This window comes from Aulonocara stuartgranti, assembly GCF_965226115.1.
Source record: "Aulonocara stuartgranti genome assembly, chromosome: 17".
In the NCBI taxonomy this organism is placed as follows: domain Eukaryota; kingdom Metazoa; phylum Chordata; class Actinopteri; order Cichliformes; family Cichlidae; genus Aulonocara; species Aulonocara stuartgranti.
In genome coordinates, this window is record NC_138953.1 from 40,190,483 (window position 1) to 40,208,480 (window position 17,998).

At 44.2% G+C, this 17,998-nt stretch overlaps 2 protein-coding genes across 3 annotated transcripts; one reads left to right on the plus strand and one right to left on the minus strand.

Moving 5' to 3' along the window:
• The first annotated feature begins 1,132 nt into the window (after positions 1 to 1,132).
• axdnd1 (axonemal dynein light chain domain containing 1) lies at positions 1,133 to 14,291 on the plus strand. 2 transcript variants are annotated; one of them, XM_082511088.1, is made up of 24 exons: positions 1,133 to 1,500; positions 4,778 to 4,932; positions 5,012 to 5,115; positions 5,231 to 5,324; positions 5,435 to 5,520; positions 5,618 to 5,674; positions 5,842 to 5,950; positions 6,308 to 6,429; positions 6,613 to 6,753; positions 6,921 to 7,025; positions 7,141 to 7,261; positions 8,716 to 8,817; positions 8,895 to 9,061; positions 9,153 to 9,222; positions 9,338 to 9,572; positions 9,639 to 9,840; positions 10,190 to 10,283; positions 10,466 to 10,659; positions 10,847 to 10,931; positions 11,027 to 11,170; positions 12,664 to 12,765; positions 12,864 to 12,955; positions 13,416 to 13,555; positions 13,643 to 14,291. In XM_082511088.1, exons 1-24 carry the CDS (start codon positions 1,431 to 1,433, stop codon positions 13,756 to 13,758), a joined length of 2,907 nt encoding a protein of 968 aa, XP_082367214.1. In that variant the 5' UTR covers positions 1,133 to 1,430; the 3' UTR covers positions 13,759 to 14,291. The 2 variants fall into 2 exon arrangements, with proteins under 2 accessions (XP_082367214.1, XP_082367215.1); XM_082511089.1 differs by having other exon boundaries at positions 6,379 to 6,429; positions 6,617 to 6,753.
• Positions 14,292 to 14,503: 212 nt separating this feature from the next.
• Positions 14,504 to 17,839, minus strand: nphs2 (NPHS2 stomatin family member, podocin; the record flags this gene model as incomplete). Its single annotated transcript, XM_082511091.1, has 8 exons — positions 17,769 to 17,839; positions 16,349 to 16,651; positions 16,153 to 16,256; positions 15,967 to 16,039; positions 15,471 to 15,553; positions 15,124 to 15,383; positions 14,824 to 14,902; positions 14,504 to 14,704 (listed from the first exon to the last, which is right to left on the minus strand). The coding sequence occupies exons 2-8, from the start codon at positions 16,635 to 16,637 to the stop codon at positions 14,504 to 14,506; spliced, it is 1,089 nt and encodes a 362-aa protein (XP_082367217.1). The 5' UTR covers positions 16,638 to 16,651; positions 17,769 to 17,839.
• Positions 17,840 to 17,998: the final 159 nt, after the last annotated feature.

Genomic DNA, 17,998 nt, shown 5'->3' on the forward strand with positions numbered 1-17,998 from the left:
ACATCTCCTGATGCACGTAGCTGGTGTATGCATCTGTTTGTTTTGGCGGTGATAAGAATGCTGCTATTTGGTGTTTTGGACAGGAGCAGAGACAAATAGCATCCTCTTTTGTCCCCCTCCCCAAACCCACCCCCAGTCTTCCCACCCCGTTCATGGGTCACTATGCTACCCCCCATTGTTAGATCTCTTTTAGTCATCTTTAGCTTTTCAATCCTTAGAAAATGTGCAGAGATTAGTGTAGTCAGTGATGTCACCGCTCAGTCTTGTAATTAAAATTCTTAGCATGGACCGGTTGAAATGCAAGCCCACCAATAAACTCAGATTCAACACAGCTTTCTAAAAGTACGATTATAATCATGCAGGTTTTCTTGCTGGTTTCTGAGAATGCATTCTAAAAGAATAAATACTAGGATGTAATATTTTATCACCAGTGTCTGAAACTCACTCTGGTTTCATACTGGACAAGTGCAGAAATCTGGTGTGGGGCTTGAATATATCATGACAATAAACTAAACCTCGAGGTAACTGAAACTCAACTCTGACACTAATTGTCTGAAAAGGAGTCACTTACCCTCTGTCGCAACCAGTGATGAGATGAGCAGTGTGCATGAAAGGAACGCAAAATGACGAAAGCGAATTAAATCCATAATCATGACAGGAAACCATCCTGTGCTCAAGTCTAGCCATGCGCTGCGCTCTTACTGCAGATTGCTCCGTTTCTGCCTCGCAGTAGCGCCGTTGTCAACTCCAGATCCACTTGATGCACACTTCTCTGGCTGGAGCACCACCAAGAGCTCCCATAGCCCAGGAATAACAAAGACGGCGTGCTGTTCACCGGGGCACAGGCTGGGCTGCACACACCGAGCAGTGACAGATCACCACATGGGAGGGCAGTCTCATTAGAGAAAAAGAACTTTTCATAAATAACACAATGAATAATGAATATCACAACAGAAATATTCTATTCAATTAAGACCAGTTTCGGAGCCATTAATGAATCAAATGACGAGCCAACGACTTCACATTTTACTTATTTATTTAAAGTTTAATATAGAGCGTTGAGCTATATACGTGGTGCGATTATTTCATGACAAATGATCAATAAATCAAACTGTTCTTAAAACACAGAAAATCAAAAATAAACTCGGAAATATTTTTTTAATATTTACATTTTTGATGCTGAGGCGTCAATAAACGTAGAAACACCCCCAAATAAATAAAAGTATTTCTGTTTATTTCACTTCTAATGTTCAAACTACAAACGCACATCCAGCGCAATGAACGCGTTCCCAAGGCAACGCAAACAGGAAGTTGGGGAAGCTCTGAGGGGAGCGAAGGAGACAGCTGTGTTAAACGGACACAAGTGGCCGCTCGCTTTTCCGTGTCTCGTCTCCGAGATGTTAGAGTAACGTCCCCGCCGTGACTCCACGATGTCCGCATCAACGAGGGCCAGTTCAGCGCCGAGTTTGTCGAGGCCGGAGCGGACACCGGACACCGCAGGTGACGCTAACGGGCACACTCGTGACAGTAGCTACTGCCCACGTCTGTTCGAGTGGGTCGGGGCCAAGAAAGCGAAACCCTCCGAGGCACGCTTCAGTTTAGAGCCTTAAAGAAAGCATCGCATGAACTTAGTGTTTCTACATTCAGAGCTTTGCATTTAACATCAGTAGGATCAGTCACACAGTGTTGGTCAAGTTACTTCAAAATAGTAATTAGTTACTAATTACTGATTACTTCTCCAAGAAAGTAATCCAGTTACTTTACTGATTACTTATTTTCAAGAATAATTAGTTACTTTATCTCTTAGCTACTATTTAAAAACATGAGACAACCCAAATACGTCATAACGCAGACCTTTCAGGTCCATCTTCTAAAACGGCATCAAATGAAAAAGCTTCTTTTTAAAAGCAAAATGAAATAATACGCGACAGTCTTTGACTCGAAGAAATTTCATTAACATTTAAATCTATTTCCTGCATATTCCAACACATAAAATAATGTTTTGTGTTTACACTCTTTCAAATAGATGCAAGAATAAATCAAATCACAGATTCAGCAGCACTGAGTCCTGTCGGGTGGAGGTTTGTCCACAGCACGTGTCAGTGGGAGGATCCGGGGTTTCTCTGTGAATGTCACGTTCCCGTGGCAGCGTGCTCGCTGCTCGCTCAGATTTCAAGTTTCATTTTTCGCTGTAGAAAGAAGTTTTCTTCCCACGCAGAGTGCACAGCAGACGCTAATGTTTTTGCCACTTTTTACAGAATCAAACTTAAAGTAATGTGATTACTTTCATGCTTTAAACGCTGCATGGTCGTACTCTCTCTGCACGCCATATTATCCATTGTTGATCTGCACATGTCTGTCGCTGCCACGAACGTCACACGCTCGTACGTCACTGTCATGAGACGCTCACAAACGACATCATGGTTTAGTAACGCAGCGTGCTTACAGGAAAGTAACAGTAATCTAATTACTTTTTGCAACAGTAATCCCTTACTTTACTAGTTGCTTGAAAAAGTAATCGGATTACGTGTTATTGTCCATCTCTGGTCGCACACAATCCCTTTGTCTTGGAGCTGTCTGCAGGCCTGCACCACCTTTTGCAATAATAAATAAAAGTCAGTACTTTTATTCATGCTTTATTTTTTTAAACTTTAGTGTGACTAACATGTTACACCAACACTAACAAGGGTGCCAAGGTTTGTGATACTTTATATTTTACTTTATTTTATTTTATTACTGGTGTCATTATTGTGCAGTGAAGAGAGACAGGACCCAAAAACGCAGGAATACAAACTAACACAAGCTACACAGGGAGGAAACAAGTACAAAGAAACTAAAGACCTGACACACGGAACATGGGAAATGTCACGGATGACACGCCGACGATGCGGCAACGAACAGAGGAAGACGAAGGGCTTAAATACGCAGAGAGATAATGAAGGAATGAGACACAGCACAGCAGCTAACACAGCACACGAGACTGTCAAAGTAAAACAGGAAGCAGGACGCACTCACAAAGACACGGACTTGACTGACTGGGGAGACACGGGGAACATGGAGCACAAGAAGAGCACAGACGCAGAAACCAAGACACTGAAAATGATAAATAATAATGAAATCAAAGACTATTTATAATTCAACACAAAACACTGGGACACAGACTCAGGACCAGTTATGTTCCCTAAAGGCTCTTCTCTCCCAGTATAACTATAACAGTGCAGATGTGCACAACATTTAATGAGCCCTTCCCTCGTCCGTGCATTTATTACCAAGTTTCATAAAATTCAACTTGTTAGTTTTTTTGCAAATTCTGTCTGACGACATTAAATAAATGGCTTTGATCACACACTGTGCAGGATTAAAGTACAGGTAGTTGATGCGTACTGTGCAAAAGGCTTCAGTCACTCCTTGCTTCTTTATATTTTGCTACCAAAGAGCCAGACTTTCTTGTAATTATTTAAGGTGGAATTGAGCGATAGTTCTCCAAGCTTTTTGAAGGTCTGTATTGAACACGAGGAATATGGATGGAAGGGTGGATGTCAACAAATGGCTGAGGCCAAAATAGTGGAGTGAAAATCAGTGGAGAAGATCTAAAGGAGTGTTTTGTGTTTTTGGTCCTTTTATTCTTCTTTATTTCATCGTGTTCTCTGTGTGTCTTTTATTTCCTAGTTTCGTCTGCTTATACTTCTAACTTTATTTAGTGCTTCTAGTTTTGCTTGTCTGAGTATTTGGTCCTGTTCATGTTTGGTCTCGTCTTACCCCTGCGTGTTTCCTCCCCAGCATTTGCTGCATTGTCTTCATGTTTGTCTAGTTGCCTGTTTTCTGCAGTCATGTCTCTGTGTGTTTGTGTGTTCCCATTACTTCCTGTTTTACTTTGGTAGTCTCCTGTCTGTGTACACCATGTTCTGTTTTGCTTCTCTTACTTTTTTTCTTTCTTTTTCTTTCTTTTTTTGCCTGTCCCGTTTGGCTCTTTTGCCATCAGAATTGTTGTCTAAAGGCAAAGAAAGATGCCCAACGGATTTACTTGCTTCTCTTACTTTGAAGGCACCCCATCTTAGTCCCAGCTGTGTTTCCTGTTCCCTTGTCACTCCTCGTGTATTTAAGCCCTTTGCTTTCTTCTGTCCAGCGCTGCGTTTTCCTGCTTTTCCTAGCGTTCTGCAATAAAGCTGTCTTTGAGTCGGCATTTTGGCTCCTTCGTTCCTCCTGCCTGCAGCACACAGGACATGACAGTTTTGTGAATTCAGATTTGAAACTTTTTATTCAAACCTTCATCAGTATGTACAGAGGAGGTCAGGGGAGATGCACAGCAGTGTCTACATCCATCTGTAAAACATGGTGGAGCTCGTGGTGATGGTGTACTGGCTGAAACGCTGGTCTTGTCGACACTGATGGAGTTATCTATGCAACAAAGTGCTGTCAGAGTTTGATCCACCGTGTGACACAGTGTGGATCTGATTGGCAACAGCTTCGTTTTTCAGCATGACAGTGATTCCATGTATTTTTGCACATTTCAGTAAATAACTGAACTTATTCTTCCAGCAAAATATCAGGAAATTAGGGGTCACTAAAGACTTCTGCACAGTACTTGTTGTTTTAAACTTTTTTTCCTAACTTGTGACAAAGCCAAAGAAAGCTGATGTCTCCTTGTTCTTTGTGCGTGATGCAAGAAAATCCAGAAGCTTTATTATGCACGTAGACATCTAACAGTGAAACCTAATGTCCCCTAAAATCAGGTCTGAGTTATTAAGCTGTTCTGATGGGTTTTGATCTTTCTCAGTGGCAGAGCTGAATTTTCAGGTCCCGGTGGAGAGCACCAAGACGCAGCCCGCTGTCAGAGGGCAGATCGTCCCACACGAACTTCTGCTCAGTCTAACCTCCACTGTGTGCAAGAGGAGAACACCGGGGCAATCTGCACACGACCGACACTGCGAGGTAGCATCAAACCCTCTTTTACGTCTACATGACCACACAACAGCTGATATAAAACAACCTGGACTGACTTTGTATCTAGAGCTATGGAATCAGACGCCCTGATGCAGTCTGGCATCATCCACTCGGACGCAAGAAATACAAACACTTTCTGGAGCAGCCAACATCCCTGACAGGAGCTGGCAGGTCAGTCAGGTTCCTACAAACGTGGAGCTGATGATGTTTTATTATGTCAGTATTTAGTGCTCAGTTTCTCATCCACATATATTTACTCCTTTCTTCATGGATGGTGTCCTTATAGGGATATTTCTTTCCTGTGTGACGCCATGGTAACCAGAAAGAAGACAACACTCCTCCCACCAGTTAGTGAAAAGCAGGTCGTTGGTGGCGCGCAGGTGAGCCGCCTGTTTCTCTGTGTGTGCATATACCTGTTTGCTGCTGTCCATGTGAGCGTGTGCACACATGCACGGCGCGAGGTGATGATCGCGGCCGCTTTGTCTTTCAGAACTCGTGCGTCTCCGACAGTTTTATCCCGGAAGAATTTCACATAGTGAAAAATAAAGGACTACGGAGCCTCGAGTTCTACGAGGAGTGAGCTTCACTGTGTTCAGTCTGTCTGTCGATTATCGCCGTGTGTCTGATGCTGTGATCGTGTTTAAAGCACAACTTTAACGCGTCTCTTCCACAGTGCATTCACAGTGCAGCTGAGGGATGAAGAGCAGAGGCTGCGGGTCCTCCCTTCACTGTGAGTTCACAGATATGAATTCCTCTCATTCATAATTAACCTTAAGTGATGTAGTAGAAGAAGTTGTCCTGCTGTGTGCCATGAAGTAGGCGGTGCTTGGCAAGACCAGGGTTAAGGGAGCGTTTAAATGTGTAATATTACACATTTCTGTATGTTTTCGTGTCCAGGAGGCCCAGTGGGAGGCTGGAAGCGGTCCAGCTGATGGGGATGATGGATGACATGCTGGAGAAGGCTGGAGTGGATGAGCAGAGCGAGGAGCTGGCTGAGCTTTCACAAGTAGGCAGGCAGAGAAACATATGTAGTCATGCAGCCTTTACGTGGAAAAATGGACCAAACCTCGGAAAATATCAGGCGATCCTGGAAAATATTGATATTTCAGTTGCTTCAGCCTGCAGCTGCAAATCTGCACATTTACAGCCCACCTTCACCTCGGGTGTCGTGTCTGATGTCTGCTCTGTTCTAAATCTTTCTGTGTCCTCCTGCTGCCGACTGATCTTTTGTTAACATTGCCATCATAAGTGTAATAGATTTAGAGATTTGAGTATAAAACACAGAAAAGTCAGAATTTGTGGTGCTGCTTGGAATATCCGATCGTGTAGAGTGTGAGAAGCCGCACAATGACTTGTCTTCCAGCTGGAGGGTCTGCTTGAGCTCGTGAAGGTTGAGCAAAATATCTACAACATTGTCTTCCATGAACTGATCAGGCAGGTGAGCGTGGGCTGTGCCGAGAGAGGACAGCTGCTTGCCAAACTCAGGTTAGCGGCACACACATCAGAGGAAAGGCCACAAGCATAACGAGCCTTAAAAGCAAAATATGAATGAGACATGAGTCTGCAGTGGCGTTTTGTTAATAATTCAAGTTAAATGTAAAAACTGAAATCTTGGTCCAGTAATGACCTCTGCAGGGTCTGTGTCACAGCAGCCGTGTGTTTGTTCAGACAGCGCTACCAGTCGCTGCTGGATCGAATCCCGCGGCGCCTGAAGGCTTTGCACACCGAGGTGGTGGCCCAGCGGGCTCTGGATCGTCGGCTCACAGAGGAGATCCACCACATCAAGTTATCCATTCATCAGCTTAGCGTGTACGTACGATCAGACTGGGGGGTGATCACGAGTAATATTACCACGTGCTGCTCCAGAACAAATAATATATGTCGGACGTTTGATGTTAATGTGCTGATTACAGATGTGCAGATATGAAAATGTGCGTGTATTCATTGCTACGTGTGTGTCTGCGTTGTCTTCATAGGGAACTTTCTAAAATCCGGGACCACGATGCTTTTGTTTCCCACCAGGCGGAGCACGCTCACTGGCAGCTAGCCGAGGCACTCAAACAGACTCGCACCGACTCAAAGTTAGTCCAGAGATCATTACATCGACTGGATGCATTTAAATCCTGAGTTATGAGCCTTGTTTTACTGATGATGGATGGTCAACGAGTTTTGTGTTGTGAATTATGCTCTTTACAGTGTGGTCCAGGCTTACCATCAGCTGTATGAGCTTCAGAGAGCTCGCCTGGAAGCTCAGCTGATCCACATGACCGAAGACAGAGACTGCTGGAGCCAGTTTACCCTCTGCCTCGCCCTGAAGGTGTGTGAGGTGTCTTTGATTTGACCTGGTCTTACTTTCATTTTAGAGTGAGAAACATGACTGTTATACCAACTCTATGGTCAGCTCTCTGTGGAGCTCCAAGGCTAACAAAAGAGGAAGTGAATTAAAGGACACAACATGCTCAATGTAGCTTTCCCCTTAGCATTTCATCCATAGTAATACTTATACCAGTATATCAACCAATATGTCCCAACCACACAAGCTATCTATATCTATATATATAGATTTACAAAACCTGATTGATTTTTTTAAAAGTAATGAATAGATGCTTCAGCCATCCTGTCACGGCGGGTGAGAAGAGCCGTGTGAAAATAATAAATGAGGATCCAATCACAGGCAGTAGTGGAGAAGTGAAGGTGGTTTATTGAACACGAAATAAATATGGACAAACAGCAAATGGAGCCCGAACTAAACTAGACTGGAAACAACTAAACTACAGAGCACAAACCTGGACAAGAATGAGAACGAGCAGAGGAGACAGCAGGGAGAACACACGGGTGAGACATGGGGGACACACAGACGGACCAGCAACTACAAACACAGAAGACGCGACTTAAATACACACAGACGAGACAGAGGTAAAACTGAACACACACACACACACACGAGTCGCAGACCTTCACAATACTAAACTAAACCTGCAAAAACATGACAACTCAAAATACTGGGTCAAAATACTGACAGATCCACCCTTTTGAGCTTCCTCCAAAGGGTGGATGGCCTCGCCCTTAGAGATAGGGTGAGAAGTTCAGCATCTAGGAGGGGCTCAGAGTAGAGCCGCTGTTCCTCAACATCGAAAGGAACCAGCTGAGGTGGTTCGGGCATCTGACAAGGATGCCTCCTGGGCGCCTCCTGGGTGAGGTGTTCCTAGGATGTCCCACTGGGAGGAGGCCCCGGGGCAGGCCCAGGCCAGCCGAGAACGCCTGTGTGTTCCCCCAACAAACTGGAGGAGGTGGCTGGGGAGAGGGAGGTCTGGGCTTCTCTGCTTAGGCTGTTGCCCCCATGACCCGGCCTCGGATAAGCAGAAGAAGATGGATGGATGGGAGAAACTGCTGTACACAGTGTTATTGGTGGTGTTGCACAGTTTATCCATCAGAGGGCATTTTGCAGCTCCCCTGTTCGCAGCACTGGTTTGGAAACAACAACCAGCTGATCACAGAAGTCGAGTAGAACGTAAACGTATATTCCAAGACTCAAGATGATTTTGTAACTTTGCTGTCATATTATCTTAGCAAGGACTCATAAATAACTACACATAACAAATGCAATGAAAATCTGTTTATGTTTCATGTGTCTGAAAGTAAAATCTCCAAATGTCGGTCTAAAAGTCGTTTATCACTCAGACTCTAATATTTAAAGTGTTTAAATTAAATTTCTGCTCAAAGATACAAAGTCAGAAACAGCAGTAATATGAAGCTTTTTATTTTTGTCAGGTGATCAGTGTGAAGCAGCTGCATCTGGTCAGTCAGCTGCATATCAGTGAGCAAAGCTGGTTCAAGACCGCAGAGCACTGCATCCTGTTTCTCACATCTAAGGTACAAATCTTTATTTTTATAAATAGCCCTGCTGGTTCAGTTAGACTCCGGCTGTAACAGCGACCCTCCTGCTGCAGGACACAGAGTGCATTAACATTATCATGGAGAGCACAGACTACTGGAGGAAGCAGCTGGCTGCTTTCATGTCCCAGCTGAAGCAGACTGAACATGCCCACTGTGCACAGATCAGTGCCATCCAGCAAGGCATCAACAAGTGGCTTTCCTTCTGCTCCTCAAATAATAAGTAAGGACAGTTAAAATGCCCCCTGGAACTTTCACTGACACCTTACAGTCACTGTGTGATTCTCCAACGCTACGTTTTCTCCTTTCTCAAGGCTTCCTGAACCCAAATATGATAAAACATCAGTGGAAGAGATTCATGCCGATTTGCAGCAGTGGTCAAATGTAAGGCTTGTGTGTCTCACCTTTGTCATAGTTTTAGAAAATCTTCCTTTTTTAATTGGAGATGAACAAACCGTCTGCACATGATTAAACACCAGGAAACATTTGTTTTGTCTAGATGTTAGCACTGCTGTGTGAACACTACCAAGGCGAGAAACAGCTGAACTGCCAGCAGACACTTAGTGAACTCAGTAATATCCAGGAAATATGGCTGAATATGAGCCTGCAGCTCTTTAGAAGACACCCTTCAGCTGACGGGGGACCTCCTGAAGGCCAGCACGCCCAGAGAGAACTGGACAAAGAGCTGTGTGAGCTCCTCAGAGAGCTGGACGTTCAAGTGGATGGAGAAAATGGTGAGAAAATGGTTTAATCATTCTTGAAATATGGATAGACCACGTCGCTGAACAATGCCGTTGCAGGGCTCCATGGAAATGTGATGTCACTGCACGGTCTGATGGAGTCCCGGGGATCCAAACTTGCCGCGGTGATTGAAGATCCCGAAAAGATGGCCGTCTCTGATTGGTTAGAGCTGGAGAGAGCGCTGCACAACTGGAAGAGTTTGGCTGACGAAGCTTTTCGGCACTTCTCCAACAAAACGGACAACAATAAACCGGATACTTGGTGAGTGCGGGTCCATAACACAAACTAACTTTGAGAAAGACAGTTTTGGTACTTTTGCTGGATTTTAACTCAAGCAATCGAGATGTGATTTTGCATCAACGCTCTAAGAATTACAGTTTTACACACAGTCCCCATTTTCTCAAAGTGAATTAGACAAATTAACAGAATTTTAAAATGAGCATTGTTTTTTATTCATTTATTGCAGATGTTTTGCAGTTTGGCAGATAGAGGGAAACAAATTGAACTTGTAGAAAAATTCAGCCTGATCTGTTTTCATGCTGAAATTCAAACACTTGGAGTCGTTTACGGCGGTTCTGAAATGCTTCTTTGTGCGTGTTTGTTAAAACAGCGCAGAGGCAGAAAAGCTGTTTGACAAAATCCAGGCGTTTGTAACCAACCTGTCTGACTTCACTGAGGGGGAGAACTTTAGGCTCCATGAAGAAGTGAGTACCGGGCATGCTCAGTAACACCATATTTACATATTCTGCTGTCTTTTGAGTGTATTTGTGTTAAATTGGAACTAACACGTGAGCCCCATGAATACGGTGCTCAGGCACAGCGGCTGTTTTTAGGAGACGATCTGAGTTTTGGCTTCTTTGAGTCTGGATGTTTTCTTTGCTACCAGATCAGATCTGCTCACGTGGCTCAGACTCGGTGGATGTTAGAGCTCTTACTCCTTGTGGTTCCCAACCACAGCGAGGAGGAAAACCAAGAAGAAGAACCCCACCGGTACATTCCAGAAATTTCACAGGAAACTCTGGATGAGGATGCCCAGATGCTGGCTGAGAAGCTGGATCGCTTGTCCAGCTACATCACGAGGTACCAGAAGCTGTTGTAAATATTTTACAGTAACTGTGTGATAAAATAAATCTCTTTAACAGTAAAATAACAACACACGAACCGACTCGAGCAGGTTACGTACTTTTAAACGTTGGAGTAACTTTACATTTAAACAGCGAGCGAGGAAGGAAACAGGTTGTCAAACTCATCTGAAAATGTTGTTTAGTTCGTGCAGCCTGGTCCTGGAGGAGCACCTGAACACGCTGTCAGCTCAGGCTCAGAATGAGATGAACGAGTTCAAAAAGCTGCAGGTAAACACACCTCTGGCACACATACACTATCACTTGTAACATTGGGGTGGGGTCAGTAATAGTTTTGCAATGTCAACTGTGATTGGTGTCCTCAGAGGGAGTGTGGTGATTGGGTGGAGACCTGCAGGATACTGCTCACAGGTGTTAAAGGCGCTCCCGTGGAGCTGCCCGTCACGCCGCCTGCACCTGTTTCCAGCAGTGGCGTCTTGGACTGTCCAGCAGACGGTGCGGAGGCTGTGGTGAGGATTCAACTCCAATAGAGCTCGCACACGTTTGCTAGATTTTTTGGGATCTGTGAAGTAGTCTGACTGGAGCATCAAGGAAGGTGGTAAGTGAGCTGACTCCACAGACGTTTTGGAGGAGATGAGCAATTTATTTACTGTGACCTCCATCATATGTGAAACTTAACAAAACTCACCTTAGATTAACTTATTTAACAAAACTCAAAACCCACATGGAGTCAGTGACACAGCTCACCTCTCCTCCCTCACCTGCATCAAGCAGAGACTGACCGAGCTGCCAGTTTACCTTCAGTTAGTTTAGCCAGCACCACCAGCTGGAGCTCAACACAAATGACTGAGAATTACATGAAGCTCCCCACATTAACACATTTACACAACTAAACGGCTCCATGTAAGAAACAATAAGCAACAAATCCCTTTGCATCCTGACACAAACAAAAGGAAGCATTCCTACATAAAAACCCTCCTCCTGGTTTAACCTGCTGATGTCAGACATGACATCATCAGCACTTTAAAAATCAGGAAATGCTGGGCGGGTCTTTCCCACAGCTGACCTACATGAAGATTGAAAACAAAGAAACAATGTAAGTATGTACACATGAGTTAATCCTGCAACATAATAAAATATAAAGAAACACGTGAGTGTTTGCTTTAATTTGCCAGCAATATAACGCTTACACAAAGCCGGGATAGTAAGTGTAGCAATGTTACTTTAGCAAATAAATATACAGAGAGAATAATGTTCTTCATGTGCAAAAGTCAATGTTGTGGAGCAACTGGTGTCACAGGTGGGTGAAGTACAAAAAGGTATTATTTATTATTATAGTGTGTGTGTGTGTGTGTGTGTGTGTGTGTGTGTGTGTGTGTGTGTGTGTGTGTGTCCCCACGAGTTTGAAAGCATTTTTCAGACTCAAAATGTGGTTTTGGTGTCAGGGTTCGGGGTTAAGCATTCATTCTTATTTGCTGACAAAAAGACATTTCAGACAAAGAAAATTTCTTGGCTGCTGAAAGACACGAAACATAAGAGTTTTGTCAACTGGAGCGTTAATAGCAAGATTATGGAGCTTTGTGTGACACAAAATGAGTGAATTAAATTGACACTTGTGGAATTTAAGGAGTTTTACGAACCTTTAACCTCCTAAGACCTGAACTCTTCCACGACATGCATTTTTAATTTCTCTTTGATATTTGGGCTGATTGGGGCCCGATGAATGTAAAAACAAAGAATTACCAGATTTTTTTTTTTAACCTTTTTTTTTTTTTAAAGAAAAATCAGAGCCACATATGAGGATATTCATTTAAAACTTTGATAGAACAGTAGCAGTATAACGTCCTCGTAAGTGGATATCAGGCCCATGTAGAGCAAAATTGAGTATTTTGGTCTAAATAACCCAAAATGTGACGTCCACACATGTGGACGCCAGGTCCTAGGAGGTTATAATAGAATCGTGTTAAGCAGGATGACTAAAAATGTTGTTTTTGTCCTGTAGGGGGAGCAAACTGTTTGTGAGAGCGCTGTGCTGAATCTGATCAATTATGATGGAAACGTTGCACAGAGGAAGCTTGGAGCGTGCAGTGTCCAGCTAGACAGGGTCAGACAATTGAAGTATACATTTTTATGTTGTTGTCAGTTTGCATTGAGCTGAACAGCCCGTGTGTCTGTACCTGTAACCACCTCTGTGTCTGTCAGACGGGCGAGCTGGTCGTGTCTCCGGTGACAGACGATAACCAGAACGCTTTCAAGGATCTGACCACAGTAGGATTACTGCAGCAAGAACTGCAGTGAGTTCATTTTCTAAATAATGTTTGGATGAATTGTGTTTCATGGATATTCCTGAAAATAGTCTTTATTTTCAGGAATTAGTCTTCTTCATTGTAACCTCTCTCTGCTGTTTTCATATAAATGCACACGATACTCTGTAAAAGTCCAGGAATCCCACACAACTATTCCTGAACTGCTCAGAAATGAAAAGAAAGCTTCCCCGTGAGAGTTCAGGCCCTGTTGAAGTATAAAGTATCTGGTTAAACACAATTATAATAATAATTATAAAAATCTGGCTCCTTGGAAGAAAAATTTAACGAAATGAGGGGTGCCTCAAGACCTCTGCCCAATACTGTATCTTTTTACACAATTTTTTGAAAGCACTACTTTAAACTATTGCTATAAACTATAAAACATCCATCCATCAGTCTACACATGCATCCATCCACCGGCTTACTTTCCCTTACCGCCCCTCTTTAGTGATTCTGAGGTGCGAGTGCAGATTGCGGAGAAGCGAGCCCTCAAAGCCGAGGAGGCTCTGCAGGAAGCACTGAAGAAGATTAAAGACCTGGAGAGACAACTGCAGGGTCGCCCCAGTGTGGAGCCCCACAGTACTGAAGGTGCAGATTAACCAGCTGATAAAACCAGACAGTGACACAGCACATACGCATCGAGGTGGTTCATGTCTTTACTGGTTTATGTTTCAGAAAAAAACAAAACACCGCCGCCTTCACCGCAGCCAGAAACAACACCAACTCCTCCGAAGAAAACGGCAACCGCAGTCAAACCAACGAGCAGCAGCAGAAGGACCAAGAAATGCTGATCGGACCATCGGACGTCTCTGCTTATTTATTTTAACCAGTGTTAAATACTTTTTTGGTTTACATGTGAACAGGAGGGAAGTTTAACAGACACATAAAAACATCACTGACCATCGATGGTACCCAGTTTTTGAGTGTTTATTCCCAGGCTGATGATCGGGGTGTCCAACTCCAGGCCTCGAGGGCCGGTGTCCTGCAGGTTTTAGATTGGTCCTTGATGCAACACAGCTGATTTAAATGTCTAAATGACCTCCTCAACATGTCTTGAAGTTCTCCAGAGGCCTGCTAATAAACTCATCCTGTGATTCAGGTGTGTCGACCCAGGTTGAGATCTAAAACCTGCAGGACACCGGCCCTCGAGGCCCCGAATTGGACACCCCTGGACTACATGAAGAAGACAAATAGCACTTGAGCATGATATCATTTAGAGGCTTCCTGTGGCTTAGTTTAATCCTATGATATGTGTTTCAAGTGTGGATGAAGGCACATTTATTTCTGCATCCTTCTGAAAATAAAGATTTGTGTGTTTCCTGTTGCATGAAGTAACACTCCTTTGTTGTACTGACTGAACTCGGATTTGATTGCACATTTTACAGTTTGATTATTTGCAGTTAAGACATTAAAGAACACATTTGAGGACTAAAAGCTATGTTCCTTTATGCTGTGTTTGCCTCTTTCTTTTCTACACATGGAAATCACCAGTTTAAATGCAGCAAGAGTTCACCTGAGTTTAACATGAATAAAGCTTCACATCATTGGCGAGTCTGTGTCTGGCTCCTCAGGTGACACCCCGCCGTCCCCCTCCACGCACGGTGGAGGAGGGGGAGGTAGGGGTGACACGTCGGAGTTGAGGCTCGGAGGGAAAGGCAGGACCAAGGCAGGTTGAAGGTGACGGAGGGAAGCCCGAAATCCATCCCAGGCAGCCATCTCACTTTCTGCTGCCTTCACCTGTAGAAGAGAACGGCTCGTGGATGTTTTCATCGCTAATGTTGTGGAGAGTAGAGACAGAAGTTTGGAGCACACAGGTTCAAAGTTGCTGTTTTACAGAAACCGATGTGAGCACTTACTTTGATCTGCTGCTGTCTCTTGGCCTCGGCAGCGGCAGCCAGGCTCTGCTGCAGCTCCGCAGGAAAACTGAGCTCGTCTCTGACAACACAAGCGCAACCCAGCCTGGTCAGCCGTGCTCTTCCAACAAGTGATGCGTTTTCATTGTGCAAGTTAGTATTTCTTTAGATTCTGCCAAAATAAAGCTAAAGCTGCTTTGCTTTGGCTCAGCCTTGACTTCCAGTTAATGAACATCTGCAGTGAAGGAGGCGCATTTAAAAAAAGATGAATTACAGAGGAAGGAGAAATGATGTTGGTCTTACATGTCTGCCCTCTCCACCCTGACGCCCCAGCGACAAGCGAAGGAGTCGACCGTTGCTTGTATCTGCTCCCCGATCTTCCGCCTGTGCAGCAGGACGTGGCTGAATGTTTGCTGGGCCAGAACGTCTCTGACTGCAGCCTGGACCAGACTCTGCAGCACTGCGGTCAGACTGGATACAGCTGAGCTGCACAGTGCCACGTTCTCTATCTGGTAATAACACACCGCGCTCAGCTCCGGCCTCACCAAGTCCTTTGTCACCACCTGCGTACAAACATATGAGAACACACACGTCGCAATTCCAAACGGGAATATTTAAATATGTGATGCAGTGCGTGTCTATTTCTGTACCACGTGAGGAGGAACCTTCAACATCTTCAGTCGGATGTCAACTTTGTGACACACGTCGAGAAGTGGGAGGTGGAAAAAAAGGCCTGAAGAGGAAGAAAGACACAGGGGACAGTGGGTGTCACAGTGAGGCTTCTCATGAGCTGCGATTCATAATACGTTATCGACCCTCACACAGGCTGCTGTCTGGAAGCACACATTTCTAATCTTATCCTTCCTGGTAGCTCCTAATGAAAATCTTAGCATCCTCAGCTCCACCTCTTGTCGTCTTGTCAGCGCCATCGTCTCACTGCGGTCTTCCAACCATTAAACTCATCACCACCTATCCACCGTCCGCTCTCTCGTCTCCATTTCTCTTGTGCACTGCCCGTTGCTTTGAATGGTAAAGCCCAGGTATTTAAATTCACTCCCTTACTACCTCCACTCCTTGCATGTTGATCTTTCCATAAATAGATAAAAATAAAGTATAAATAAAAATAAGAATGAAATCTGGGCCGACCTGGTCCTCTGGGTTTTCCACGCAGTAGGTGACCCAGTCTGAAGATCACAGCTCTTTCGTGTTCCCTCACTACCTGTGAATCAACATGTGGTTGCTCAAGTGTCAGTTTGATATTCAACACAAAGTGGTCAGCCTATCTTCTAAAGACATGTCAGATCTTTGTAGGATCAGAGGTTTAGTCCGTACTTTGACGCAGAACCAGATGGAAAGAGGGAAGAAGAGGAGAACCAGAGCCAAGACAAAGACCATCAGCAGCCACTCACAGACTCCCAGCTTCTTATGCTTCAGACCTGAAAAGATCAGCAGTCTTTCATGAAGACGTCTCATCACACTTGCAGATATGAAAAACATATATTTAAAAAATAAAAACACTTTGACTCACTGTCATCCTGCTCTGCTGCTTCCAGGAGCCCCACATTCTCATCCTTGACTTCATTATCTCTCACACTGTCTATATCCACCACCGTTGATTTCACCTTCACTTCTGTCTCTTGCTCCATCTTCCCCACATGCGTCCCCAGCTTCTCTTTCCTCACCGATGATGCTTCAGAGAGCTGCTCCACCTTCGGCTTCCTCTGAGGATTCCTCCTTGGAGCCTCTGAGGCTCCCCTGTCCCTCTCCTTCCTGGCCGTCATTCTGGATCTTGGTGGGTGATTGGAGGACTTCTCCATGCTGGCTGCATGCTCTGCAGAAAAATTGGAGGGATTTCTTCCTTGTTTTCTCTTTTTCCAGGTTAAAGAAAAATCAATTTTGTGATTACTGGGAGATGCTTCCCCTCTCGCTGGATGACTGATCAGTAGTACTGCTGTCTACTGTGGAGATGGGACAGAGTCTGTCCCTGTAATTAAAGCTGGGAGCGTGGGAGTACAGGACAACAGTGAGGGGTGTCCTTACCACAGTCTTTTTTAAATTGTATGCCAGTAAACCTTTGCTTTGCCAGTAAGACCATCCAACTCTCCCTTTTATCTCCCTTTTTTCCATAGAGGGCCCATTAAAGACAGACAGGATTTATTAATCCCACACTGGGGAATTTCACATGTTACAGCAGCAAGAATGAAATTAATTTGAGATAAACTACAAAAATAACAACTTGAAAAACATAAATAAGAACAAATGCTTTAGCAAAAATTCTATTCAAGTTATAAAATGATAAAACTGATGCAGCATCAAGGGTTTGACTTTTTTAAATCCACACATTTTCCTCTGGAGATAAAAAAGATAAAAGAAATTTTTTCTATACATGTTACATGTTTGTTTATGGACCACTAAGACTCCACTAATTAATGTGTGGCCTGCAGTGTAAAGCTGAATTTAATGCTGTTAATATTTAACCACATGCATGCAAATGGAAACTTGTTTAGGTTACGTCTCTTCTGTGGCAGAGTCAACACCCCACGGAGATATGTGGAATACAGAAGTGAGGTTTTTACTGTTTGGACTAATTATCCCAGTGAAGCTCACACTGAGTGTCTTATACAGGAATGTGCAGACGCAGGTCTGAAAGAGCTTTCTTTGTTTGGAAAGGAAAAGACATGCTGTAACCTCCCTGACTTGTGCTTAATTAAACTCAAACCTAATTGCGTGGCCCTCTTGAGGCGTGGAAAAGTAACTCGTATTTTTTCCACGGCTGTTTTCACAAAGAAGACATAGCTGGCTACAAGAGTGACCAGATAGCTGCAGAGTAAATGTGGGGTGAGAGGCAGTTTGAGGTGAGGGAGTCACACTCCTGACAAAGTAAACACAGTGAGGATAAAACACGGAATCTTCGTATCCTCGTGGTCTCTCATTTTAAACACACAAACCGTAAAAACTGTTGTCATCCACGTTCTGCTTTGTCCAGCATTGCTTTGGGTTTCAGGCTGAATGGTTGGTTTTGACCTGTTCAACCTGCTTCCCTCAGGTAGGCGCTACAGGTGCATCAGACTCAAAGCCAAAACCACCCTGAACTCCCACATGGACTGACAACACATCCACTCACCAATCCAAGGACTTCGCTCTACACAGACTACCACCGCGTAATTTACGTGTGATA

Bases quoted from the DNA above. Each gene is read 5' to 3' on its own strand.
- axdnd1 (XM_082511088.1), top strand. From the start codon at position 1,431: ATGTCCGCATCAACGAGGGCCAGTTCAGCGCCGAGTTTGTCGAGGCCG. The intron at 4,933-5,011 runs GTAGCATCAAAC...CTTTGTATCTAG, and splicing joins CACACGACCGACACTGCGAG to AGCTATGGAATCAGACGCCC. The intron at 10,284-10,465 runs GTGAGTACCGGG...CTTTGCTACCAG, and splicing joins ACTTTAGGCTCCATGAAGAA to ATCAGATCTGCTCACGTGGC.